Genomic DNA, 13,033 nt, shown 5'->3' on the forward strand with positions numbered 1-13,033 from the left:
CCTTTAACTAGTTTTGGAAATTTCCAAGACGATGTATACAGTGAAAGATCTTTGCTTTTAAGGAAAAGAGAAAACTGAATTTGAGAAAAGCCTTGAGGAAAGTAAGAGTAATTAATTTACATCTATTTATCCTATGTTGCTTCTAGAATTTCAGATGGGCTGATTTGCATTTTTTTAAAAAACTTAAGTTCCTAAATACTTCTCTTCAATAAGTCACATTACTTACAATGAGAAGTTCTGCATCAAAGCATGATAAAATAGGTGGTAATTTTTTGTTTTGTTCAGACTTGCGGTAAAATACCTGATTTTCATTTACTTCATAAGCTTATTCATTGAGAGTCCCATTTGTTTCTAAATCTCTGTATAATAAACTTATGCATACTATTCTCGTACATCACGATGAAAAATTGAGTCAAGTAAATGCTAGTTCTACCACCAAGCAATAACTATGCAAATGAAGACTGCTTATTGACATGATGTAAATTTAATAGGATTTTATTTAGTGATTTTTTTTTCTCGGATTTGAATGTGTTTATATCAACAAAGATCTATTTTGGAGGATTACAAGCTACATAGCCAGAAAACTTTCAAACTGTGGTTTGGGGTTTATGGCATGACTTCTGAATCAGGAAGAGATTGATTCACATAAGTGCTATTGTGTCTGTATTAATCAGTGTGTTAGTACTTTCTTCTTATCGTTATTAAATGAAAGAAACTGGTGCATTACCATGCTGATACTTCTACTAATTCATTAATATTTGCAAAAATTAATGTAAAAATATTAAGCCATTTATCTCAAGAGTTATCAGTTGGATATCTATTATCTTTTATTTTACTCTCTGACTGCTATTATAATTATTCTACTAATATATTTCATCAGTAAAAACTTAAAACTGAAAAATATTTGTAATTTAAAATTTCTTTTTTTTGCCACTTTGATGTGTAATTTTTTTTTTCATAAACACTTTCTATGTAGAGTTTTAGAAATTTTTTTTAAGTATTGGTACATGTGAGTGATATTCAGCCAAATACTAGTCATTTGATTCTAAAATGTTCAAATAGAGCTTCCCAGTTTTTCAGTTGTGTCCATGCTGAGCCCCCCTGACACTATTAGAATGCTTTGCATTACCATACCAGGCACATTCCTAATCTGGAAATAATGTGATTCCAACATCCTTTGAAAATTTCTTGAGAAGGATTTATCTTAATGCAATACATGTCTCAAAGCTATGCGTAATATGCTATGGATATTAAAAAGAATAAATGAAGTATGAAGGGGTTGTGATAAAGACTTTCTAATAACTGGTTTTGACATCGGAGTGTTCACTTCAGGGGCATAGACATGGAAAACATTTTCAGAAAATTTTACTGTACTTTAGCTGGGTTTTGGTGGTAATGATGATTGATTTATGGAACAGTTCTATCAGTTATAGCTACACTACATGAATTCAAGCTGAATACACCAGGGAAAAGTAGCTCTTTGTGTTTGCTTATTTGTATTTCATCCTATAGATTCATTGTACTCACCCCTCTAAAAAGACATTTATACATCATTACTTTTATTTAACATGTGAATACTCAACATCCGTTGTCAGAACTGCCAGCAGCTATGCTTTCATGTTACATATCTCATATACAGCACTTAGGTGTGTGCATTCTGTAATCAAATTTAATTGCCTAAAACAGCATTCTAAATATGCATGTTACAAGCTGCTTGTGTTTACAGCAAAGTTTTGGTACCGTTTTGTCATTTGATAGTAGATGAATACTATAATCTGCCAGCTCTAGAATAAAATTGTTTAAATACAGAACACAGTGGTTATCAGATGTAGTTTAGTGTTGACTTTCATTTCATTTAGTTGACTTATGCTGCTTATTCTCATTTTTCATTTTTAATGGTATCTTGATATTGACTGTAAGATGTGGATAAAATTATACGATATTTTTGTGGTCTATGAACTTTTCTAGAATTCTTAATCTAACATCTGCAATATTAATGAATCATGAACAAGTTGAAATTAGATCAGGGCTTAAAGTTATATTTTTATTTTTTATTTCTGATAATTTTGGAAAAATGCATTCTTTCTGTTAGTGGTGGTAACTTCACAGTTCTTTGTAATTATTGCTGCTTTTCAAGATGAATTCTTTCTATTCTTCTGCTACAAATAGATATTCAGTACAGAGAATGACACTGTCCCTCAGATGTTCTCCATGTCTGAAATGGCAGTGTGTTTTTGAATGTGAGGTAATAAAGTAAGTAATGAGATAGTTGATTTGGCATTTAACTTGCATGCATTTGCAGTAACCTAGACTTCTGTGAGATGAGGATGACATTTGGTTCTGAAAAAGTATCTGCTGAATTGACCATGAGAGTTAATAGCTATATATTTGCTTTTCTCATGTTCTGTATTTTGGTCTTAATAATATTGCTGTTGGTGGAGTGTTACAATAATGCAGTTCTTTCCAGAGTGTGTTATGTGGATTCTGAAATTCCTGAGCTTGTATATACTTTTGAAAAAAAAGCAACCTAAACCAAACTGTTTTTCATTTTGAATACGTGACGTTTGGTTTAGCATAAATTACAATAATTTAAGAATTGAAAAATCTATTAGTAAGAGTTCTCATTGGTGACATTAAAGTAAATGTTCAATACTTGAAAGAGAAAAAGAATTCTTGCTTTCAAGTAGATGACGTTCCAAAAAGTTGAATAGTCATAAACAAAAGTGTTTATGCTAGTTAACATACCTTTTACTATCCAGCTTTTTCTTCAGCTTCATTGCAAGGATTGACTTTGCTGTCAGTTATAACTTTTATTGTTTCCTCAGCTCCTATACTAACCCTGTCTTTACTGTTCTTTTTCAACAACAGTAATTTAACCAATTCTTCCTCAGCTTTCTTTTTTCCTTCTGGTGTCTGTGTTATTTTTTCCCCATTTACTAACTCTGCTCTGCAGACTTCTCTCTAAACCAACTTTTGAACCTTTCCCTCAGTGTCAGTTTTAACCTTCTGAATACATCCTCTCACGCCCATCTCCTTTGTCTATGTCTGTACATTACACGATGTGATCACAGAAGAAGCGGACTCATCGAGGAGAAGAAACTCAGGTCTGTCTCTTCTACTGCTTTTCTCTGTGTTATTTTTTTCATTTTACCTTTCCTATAGATTTTATCACAGCTCACCTCACATACTTTTCACTCTCTTCTCCCTCAGAATATTTAAATACTGGCAAACTGTAAGAACTGAAGTTTAATATACATACGTAAATTTTACTACCTATAAACCGTGTACTCTACCAAAACTGTTAAAAGGTAACAGATGACATGTGCTATACCGTAAGACTTTAAGATGATTCAATTTCTATCATATCAGTCCTTATTTCCCATCTCCATGATCTGTAAAGTAGCCTTTAAGCTTCCAACTAGCACCTGAAAACAATCTATGATTTATTTTATCTTTGCATTTTAAAACTGCTACAAAAAGTATGGACATTCTTATTCAACTAGTTATTTTTCATCCTGTGGAGGATATAATTCGAGAACTGAATAATTTTAGTAAGTTAAATTTCATGCTCTGGAATTTCAAACTTTGCTTCACTGAATAAAACTAGTTTGATTAGAAATAGACTTGTTAGTGATCAAAAGTTATTCTCTCATGCCAGAAATTGTAAAATGTAAGGTTAGGATAACAAGAGAGAGCGAGAAGTCAAAACATTGAAGGAGCTTTAACTTAGCTCTATTGAGCATAGCTTTTCTTTCATATTGTGCATAACTTCTGGTTTCATTTTACATATGGAATATTAATCTGCCATTTTATTGAATTTCCAGTGTACATTATACTACTGGCAGAGAACTAATATCTAGCTAGCTATCCTAGCTCTGAAAATGCAGTAGTTGTTTCAGTAGTTGTTCACACTTGCCTGCTTTTTCAGTTGTGGTATGTCAGAACAACAACAAAATTCCCATATTTAAGTTAATGAAATTCACCTATAGAATTTAAATTTTACAATTATTGTGTCAAAGCTCTAATTAATTTCCTGTGCCTCTGCTATTTTCCAACTAATCTCAACAAATTAGAGAAGCCACTTGGGTGCCATTTAGCTTCTAAAATCTGAAGCAGTTTTGGGGTCCGCTAATTTGGGTGGTACGTGGTCGAACATTTGTCTTTTCTCTGCTGTGGCTGGCTCCTTCAGAACTCAGTTTTACCCCTGGTACTACTCTTGTCCTAATCAAAGATCATCTTTATGAATTTTGCAAATGTTACTTGCTATGATTTTCATATTAAACAAATCCCAATCTAGAAACCAAATTACAGGAGGAAAAAAAGTTGAGTATGGATAGAAAAGACAAGTGGTACTGTGATCTGAATTCCATCTTTCATAAATCACCACTGATAGAATTTAGTTTATGCTGTAGAAAGACAGAGTTTATTTAAGTTTACTTACTTTGTGCTCACAATCCTTTCTGAGTTCCTGTGCAGTGATTCTGAGTCTCTTTTATTAGAAAAATAAAATTTTTGGATTGGCTGACCCATTTCCTATATGTTCATAGTGAAAGAAAAGGAAAGTTTTGAACCTTTTTCTTCAAGAATCTTCCTCTGAGTTATAGATTGAATCAACATATTGAATCAAAATATTCAATCAGCCCATCTGATCCTTGGGGTTGGATGAAATCGGACTTTAAAATGATATCTAGTGTGTCAGAAAAACATATTTTTATCACCTGTGTTTCTCGAATATATGTAAGAAGGCAGTGCCTGTGTATTATTAGCTTCTTTTGTTCTTTACAGTTCAGATGGACTTTTGCAAAACGCTGTTTAGCTCACCAACAATGTTAAATAAATGTATTAAGCACTGATAAATTTAACTGTCTAGCATAGGAATGCAAAAGCATGATCAGCAGTGCAGTTGCAGAAGTTATTTTTACTGTCCTTAAACTCAGAAGCAGTTTATTTTGTGCATAGTAACATATTTTCACATGTATATTTGAAATGGGTACTCTTCCATGTTTTACCTCAATGACTAAATAGCTTACACATTCCAGTACAAGGTACTTTGAGCAGCTGTGTGATAAAACAGCTGCTTAAAAGTAGGGATGACATTTGAAAGGCATGCCTTTGGAATAGGATGTTTTTCCATTGTTTTGGAATTTGCTTTAAAAAGTGTGGAACTAGGATTATCCATTTACAAGTTCCTTCAGTAAATGGTTTTCACAGTATTTACCATACTACCAAGCATTCATGTGAATCGAAGAATTCACTATTGATTTTAGGTGATTTTAGACCAAGAGGTGTTGTGAAAGCTAAATAGCTGAATATGTTAATATTGTAAGGAAAGAAAAATATTGCCATTTCCTCTCTCTGGGTATTATAATCTCTGATTGCAAAAAAGAGAAAATGTTATTCCCTGAAAAATATCTAGGCCATTTTTTTGATTGAAAAGTCTTATGAGAGGTCATGCAAAGCTTATGCTCTATATTTCAAGCAAAAAAGCAAGTTCAGAAAACTAACAAGTAAGAACATTTTTTTTTTTCCTTTTTTTTTTTTTTTTTGAGCTGAAAGCAGTAGAGCTTGATAGCATCCTTAGTGACTAAACCCCCTTTTCCTTTGGTGAAGGAGGAGCTTTGTAATGCAGTTTTTATGACTTGTTTCTAAAATTGTATTTCAGAAATATAATATGTTTCATAGGATTTAAGTATTGTGGAAACTGTTAGGGAGACATATGCCTGTTCACTTCCCTATATGGTGGTGAGGCACTGGAATGGGTTGCCCAGGGAGGTTGTGAATGCTCCATTCCTGGCAGTGTTCAAGGCCAGGTTGGATGAGGCCTTGGGTGACATGGTTTAGTGTGGGGTGTCCCTGCCCATGGCAGTGGGGGTTGGAACTAGATGATCTTAAGGTCCTTTCCAACCCTAACTATTCTATGATTCTATGTATTCAGTATGAGCAAAGGAAGTAAGCCTCTACCTGCCAAAGAACCTTAGTGATGAAGCAGACATCTTTCTTTTCAATCAGTAACATATTTCAGACCAACCAGTTACTGTTGTGGCAATAATTACTTGAATTTGCAAATGATGCTTACTGTGGTCTTCAAATATGACAGATGCAGAAAACAGCCTTACAGAATTAATCTAGGCATAGATGTGAGATTACTCAAGTAGCTATGCCTCCAAATCAATCACCAAAACTATGGAAAGGCTGATCCATGACAGTTTAAAGGCAGTCAGTGTATATGTAGCAGAAAAAGTGTTGGGTAATTAATTTTTGATTTATTCCAATATGAGGAAGGATGGAGTAGCAATGCCCAGTCATTGCTGCTTTTTAAGGAGGCAGACAGAAGTTAGAAGCTGGAGTACTGGGGACAGCTCCACTTCTAAAGAGCCATAAAAGGCAGGGAAATAGAGTTCTCAATTCTTTTCTGCAACATCTGGAGCAAAATTCTCATATCAAGAGAATATGAAGGATTAATAGAGGGTTTGCTAACTTTGAGAATAAAACTGAAATGGACAAGGACTTTGAAATATGGGTTGTTTTGTTTGTTTGTTTTTCCTGGATTTTATGATTTTTGTGGAAAATTATGTCTTTGTAATAACATGATTGCCATGGATGAAGCCTACAAAAACTAAAACAACCCTTTTAAAGATGGATGACCAAATTGGAAGAGCTTGTAGCCCTGGACAGTGGAGGGCCAAGAGCGGTCTGGCCAATAAACTATTGGAGAAACCAAGGGCAAGAAATTTGTGTGATTGAGAGATCAACTGCAGTAGAAGACAAAAAGCACACTTGTTTGGATTTGTTCTTATCTTACAGTACCCTGAGAAGTTTTCCAAGCCTTCCGAGAGTGAATATACTGTGATATATTTTACCTTTATTAACAGAACATGACATCCCTCTATTTTTGAGTTATTATAGTCAGTGTTCAGTAACACACTTTCCTTTAAAGACCAGGATGGTGTTTTGTTTTGTTTCCATCTGTCTTATTAAAAAAAAAAAAAAATCTGGATGGAATTTGTAACATTTTAGCACAAATATGATTAAGTGACTTGTACATCTCTGAAGGATTCTGTGATATTTAGTTTGACAGGTGTGTTTAAAATCTGATGTCTTAAACTGTGACTAAGACTTTTAAAGAGTCTAAATCTGCAATTAGTCAACAAAAAGCAAAGGGATAGATAAACTCTAAATTCAGTTTAAATGTGCTTAGCATGCTAGTAAATGTATAGTATTAGGTGCCTGGTAGGACTTTTGTCCTTAATTTGATTTTTGATTACAATTAAAACCAGAAACAAAAGGCCTCAAAATCCAACCCCCAAAATAGCCATCTCTACTAAACCACATTAATAAAGGCTGGTCTTCAGTCTTCAGTCTATTATATAATATAGATTTTATAATGAAAAATTAAATAATAATTTTGCAAAAGACAGAATAGCATAATGGATAGATTTTTAATCTGTAAAGGTTTGCTAGTTTAATTTGTAATTGAGTCTTACATATGGGTTCATATACCACTGTTGGTTTTGTATTCTTTGATTAAATCTTTGACCATATTTCTGTTTATTGTTAATGAAGATGTCTTGCATTCTTAGGATGGCTGAAGAATCTCTATTAATAGCTGTTTGCTTTTCTGGAAGCGGAGCCATAGTTATCATCAAGTGTTTGTGCCTATGTTTTGAAGTGGCTGTGTCAGAATGTGAAATATCCTGTGGTTATACTGTGGAGTATACCAGTGGTAGGAACTCTTGAGGAGTTTGCATGCTTGGCAAACAGAATGTTAGAGAGCCCAACAATAAGACTGTGCTCACGCTTTCATGAAGACAATGCGGAGTTTATAGCATGGCTGATCTGAATGGATTTTTCTGAGTACAGAATGTAAGGGCCCACTGACCCTTCAGGTATTTTTCTTTAATATTTTAAAAATACTATTGCATATCATTCATATAGGGAGGATATGCCAGAATCTTTTTGAGAAGTGAAATGGGATGTTCTAGCTAATATTCATCTTACCGCTTCTTTTTCTTCCTTTTTCCATGTGGGTGCTCAGTATTTTTCAAAGGTTACCAAAATGTATGCACACTGTTGTATGAGGCAGCAAAGACAAGCGTCACAGAGTACCCTGCAAAAATAACTTTGTAAAAGGATCCAGACACCATAGAAAAAAGGTGGTCTTATCCCTAATAGTTACTTCAGTAAACATGCAAAATAGAACTTCTGAGTTTGCTTCAGTAGACCTTTGTCCTTTATCAGCTGCACTGATCTGTCATTAGTGATGAAGACCTGAGCTGACCCTGCCAATTTATGAACCCGTAATTCTAGACCTTCTTTGGCTTTCTAGCTTAAATCACCATCTTACTCATTTTTTTACTAAGCAGTGCCACGTATTCTGCAAATAATACGAAGTAACACTGTTAACATGGTTTAAGCATTTTGCTAAAAGTTTATTTAATTGGTGAGAAATGCCCCCTGGGTTTAAGCCTTTGTTTAGTGTGTCAACTTTGACGCCAAGATGAAAAAAAAACCCCGCAAAACCATCAAGCAATTCTCAAATAGAAAACAGAAATGCAAAGGCATGCTCCCCCACTAGGGAGCTGGCCAACTGAAATTGTCTTCATTCTAGCATTCCCTTTTAAGGACAGTGTATTGACACTTCAGTCTCATTGAAACAGTAATATAAAACCGCTTAAACAACCTTCTGGATTTGCTCTTGTTCCACATTTCTGTAAGTTTCTTTTTGTTCAGACTGTGATGTGTATGACAGACTTCTTGGAAATACTTTGCTTGCTGCAACAATAACTTTTGTATTTGCCACACATTGGACATAAAGACCTGTAGCAAAATTCAGCAGCCATTTGTATCACACATCACCATGATATTTTGCTAGACCTGTAGCAGTTAGGCAGTTGTATTTTTCACACTATAGACAGCCAGAATGACAAACTTTAGAGCTGGTTCCTTAGAGGTAGAGTTGAAATTCAGTGGCTCTGGAAAATGTAATGCTTTGAGCACAAGACCTTTAATTGACAAGTTTTGATGTTCGGAGCAAATACTTTTAGATTTTGCTTTTAGGATGTATTCTCAGAAACAGCATTTCAAGAGAAATCTCAAGTAAGAAATTTGGCTAGCATTTTTCAAAGTACTTACCAAAATTAGGGTTCCTTGTATATATTTGATTTTTAAAATAGAATATTTAATAATATTCACTACTTTGAAAAATCAGACTCAATTTTCAAGAAGCTCTTAAGCTAATTTATCCACTCTATAAATATAATTTATTTCATTTAATTGCTAGTTACATTGCTGATTTTAAAACCCTGGGAGGAAGGCTATTAAGCCCAGCGCCTAACTCCCAGTTGTAACCTTAAGTCTCCCTCTTCTTCTCCCAAGGAAGGCAGTAATTTTTTATTAACTTCAACACTTCCCCATCGGTATCCCGTGTCTAGGGAGAAGTCTGCTATCCTGATTCTTCTGTGGAAATGTTATTCTATTTGGACATTTTTGGAGATTGTCATGTTCTGCTTCCAGGTACTTGGGATTATTGCTCCATGGGACTTCTTTCAGTGTGGTGTGTTAAGCCTGCTGGGGTGCTTTGGCTGTGGCACCTCCAGGTGCCCAACAGAACAGCAGAGCTTACTGAGTTAAGGCATTTCCAAGAAAATACAGCTGATCAAGGCCATTTTAGATCAGTTTTGGTTATTGTTAAGTCTGCTCTTGTATGAGCCTCTTGATTAGAATTCTTTTTTTGTTCATTTTATCTTCCAGATACATGTTAGATTGTTAGATACCTATTTGATATACCTGTTAGAAAGACTGGATCATTACAAGACCATGGGAACATGGCTGTGTCTACTATTTTACATGTCAAAGACCATTATAATAGCCATGTCAACTGTGATGGTGGAAGAAGGTTTTGACAGAAGATCTTTCAGCATTTCAGTATCTCTTTTCCCATAGCTCATCTCTATATTTCATCATTATACTTCAATATGTCTGTATTCTGAGTAAGCTGGAAACATACAGTTATTTTTGTAATGTACAGAAGTGTCTCACTGATCAAAGCATCAATTTTTTTCCTCCCAATTGTTTATTTCTGAAAAAACTTTACCTCTTAAATCGACATAATTACACCAGAGGCTACAGTATATGCTTTTCACTTTGTAAACCACAGTTATTTCAAGTGATGTAGAAAATTGCTGACTAATGTGATGATGTTGAAGAAATCATGTAAATAGAAATAGACAAACATTTTTAAGAATGACTTGTGACTGCCATTTTATATTATTCAGTTTGAGGCATTTTGAAATCATCTCATAGTGATTTATTGGATTTTAGCATTTTTAAGACATTAAGGCTCTTTATAGCTTTTTGATTTGAGCACCTAATAACTGGGGAGCCAAAAGCATTAATTACTTCAGCATCAGCATTCTGAGCCTGCTGTGAATTTTTTTAGCCAAATAGCTGCTGTGGCCAATAGCTGCTGTGAAGATCTTTGCTGTTGAGAATTTAGAATTGTTTTATTTGATCAGTTGGAAATACCAATATTGTTCAGTTCTGCTGTTCTCACCCAAGTGAGATGTTTCTCAATTTAATCTTCTGTTCTTTCTTGTATGTCTTCAGACAGCTCTTCATGATACAACTGAAACCTTGGTTTGGAGAGTAAGATCCACTGTGCTGACCATTCTTGTAAAAATCTAGAGGACTTATTTATTGTAGAGATTTGTAATAAATGTCACAGCACTTCAATTACACTTTAAAAATTGAAGAATCTAATAGAATTTTATACTTCCTCATACTATGGTATCCCTGGCGGTGATCAATGCCAGGTTGGACAGAGCCTTGAGTGGCATGGTTTAGTGGGAGGTGTCCCTGCCCATGACAGGGGAGTTGGAGCTAGATGATCCAACTAGTCCTTTCCAACTAGTCCTAGAACTAGTCCTTTCCAACCCTAACTATTTCATGATTCTATGATTCTTTTATCTCAGTTAATTTGGAAATATTTTTCTATATACTTTTTAAATATGGAGCTAGAACAAGTGAAAGTCTGACAGGTTTCAAGTTTTCCTGATTTTGACAGTGTCTTTATTTAAAGACTCATGGTTGAAAGACATTCAAATATATGGATGAATGGACTTCTAGGCATTTTAAAAATGCATTATCCTATATAGTATTAGATTTATTTATTAAGATGATATTTCAGGCACAGTAAAGATTTCTTTTCCCCATTCAAATGAAATAACTTAAAAATGTCATCATTCTCTCTGAGCTCAAACTCAAAGTATTTTGATGACTCTTACTTCCCTTTCATCTATTTTGCATTATGTTGAATCAGTGGTATTGCTATCAAATTGCTTTCTGCTTTGTAAAGTAATGATGCAGTAGAAGACAGTTTGTATTTCTAGCTTTTATACTGGTGACAGCAATTTAAAAAAGTAACAATTGAATGCTTGAAAAGCAAACACAATTATCTCTCTCTTACTGCTACTTTCCTAGCAATATCCACAACCCACATAGACAATATAGGCCAGGCTACTAAAAGGCCAAAGCAAAAAAATACAAAAGGCTTTATTTATAAACTCTGCACAATATGTGGCCAAAAAAGGTTGGGGAATGGTAGAGGTTTCAGGAACCCACTTGGTATCCACTGATAGGCTTATGACTTGACTTATCTGTTTCCCATTAATTTGTTTAACAATTCCACTAAGAATTGCCATCAGAACAACCTTGATTCCACATAGGATGGGGTGCCAGATCCTGTCAAAGTGTGGCACATTGTTTATGCTTTCTGCAGAAGCATGCTTTTCTTTCTTACGCCTCTACCTTGTCCCGGTATGCTTTCTCTTTAAGTATGACTTCTGCTTTGATAACCATCTACAAAATGGTATTTCCTTAAAATATAACAGCTCTGTGTACTATAAAGTAGATTATAATTTCAGAACAACCCTCAACAACCAATAAATCTGGAAAAATACTTAATTCTAATAATGCATGCTATTTTTGATTTGTAGCTTGTGGGTTGTTGCTCCATATTCATGGGATCATTTTAATTGAATTTAATTTAGTTTAATTTAATTTAATATAATTTTGACTTACAGCAAGAAAAAGAAACAGTCTATTTAAAAGATAATGTATTTCTAATTAAATTAAATTTCATTTGACTTAAAATTCTTTCACATTAATTACCAAACTTGGATTTCAGAGTGCAGTATTTATGGGCTGCCAAACTATTTGATAGGGATCCAATGTATTTTCATTTCTTTGTGACAGAGGAATGCCCAGAGCCATTTACAACCTTTGATATGCATTCAGAATATTTGTTGGCATCAGTCAGCTGGATTTATGTACATAAGCTGGGTTCTGAGTGTTGCTCTTAGTGTCTTTTGTTCTTCATCATTTTTTAACTCTCAAGACAAGATACAGTAATATCATCATTAAACTTTTTGACCTGTAGAAGCTATGAGAATTGATTAAACCAATGAGGATTTAAAGTAATTACTGAAAACCATTCTAAGACATTCAAATTTTATGCTTGAACCATTAGACTTCAATTTGTGTGTGCACTGCATAAAATATACAGCACAAGTGAGTTTTTTTACTTTTATTTTTGTGTCATACTATTCAAGGAAGCTGTAACATAACTATGTTTGACACCTGCCTTGCTGTCTTTTGTGTTGAGTGTATTAATGATTCTGGAAGTGCTCAAAACACCCACGGGTTCCCTGCAGTAAGTCTTCACTAAGAGTGCACAAATGTATACACTAGCGTGCAGTGATTATGCCTCTGGATGTAGAACACCATACTTGGTTGGTTGACTAAACTCATCAAATTAAATTAATTTGGTGGGTTTTATTCATTTCCTTTTTAGTTCATGATTTATATTACTTTTATTATTATTTCTGCATTTTCTCTCTCCCTCTCTTTTTGTTTTATGTATCGCTTTCATTTGTTTATAGAAGAAAAGAAAGCAGATCCAGAGAATGGGGATACAGGTAGGGTAACATTAAAAATATTTTTATGTTTTTGCCCTTAAGTTCTTTGATCTCTTACA

At 34.1% G+C, this 13,033-nt stretch overlaps 1 protein-coding gene across 26 annotated transcripts in view; it reads left to right on the forward strand.

Moving 5' to 3' along the window:
- Positions 1-13,033, forward strand: part of RIMS2 (regulating synaptic membrane exocytosis 2) — a gene marked incomplete at both ends in the record, with an annotated part of 479,054 nt that overhangs the window by 382,064 nt on the left and 83,957 nt on the right. For 5 of the 26 annotated variants that reach the window (XM_080611850.1, XM_080611851.1, XM_080611852.1 and 2 more), the window contains one exon: positions 3,072-3,104. The exons of 19 other annotated variants lie outside the window; for them this stretch is intronic. In XM_080611850.1, the coding sequence (XP_080467976.1) occupies positions 3,072-3,104 (33 nt within the window). Of the gene's footprint in view, positions 1-3,071; positions 3,105-12,938; positions 12,975-13,033 lie in introns of all 26 variants that reach the window. 2 more of the 26 variants (XM_080611830.1, XM_080611841.1) reach the window with 2 other exon arrangements.

The sequence above is a fragment of the Psittacula echo genome (genome assembly GCF_963264785.1).
Source record: "Psittacula echo genome assembly, chromosome: 2".
In the NCBI taxonomy this organism is placed as follows: domain Eukaryota; kingdom Metazoa; phylum Chordata; class Aves; order Psittaciformes; family Psittacidae; genus Psittacula; species Psittacula echo.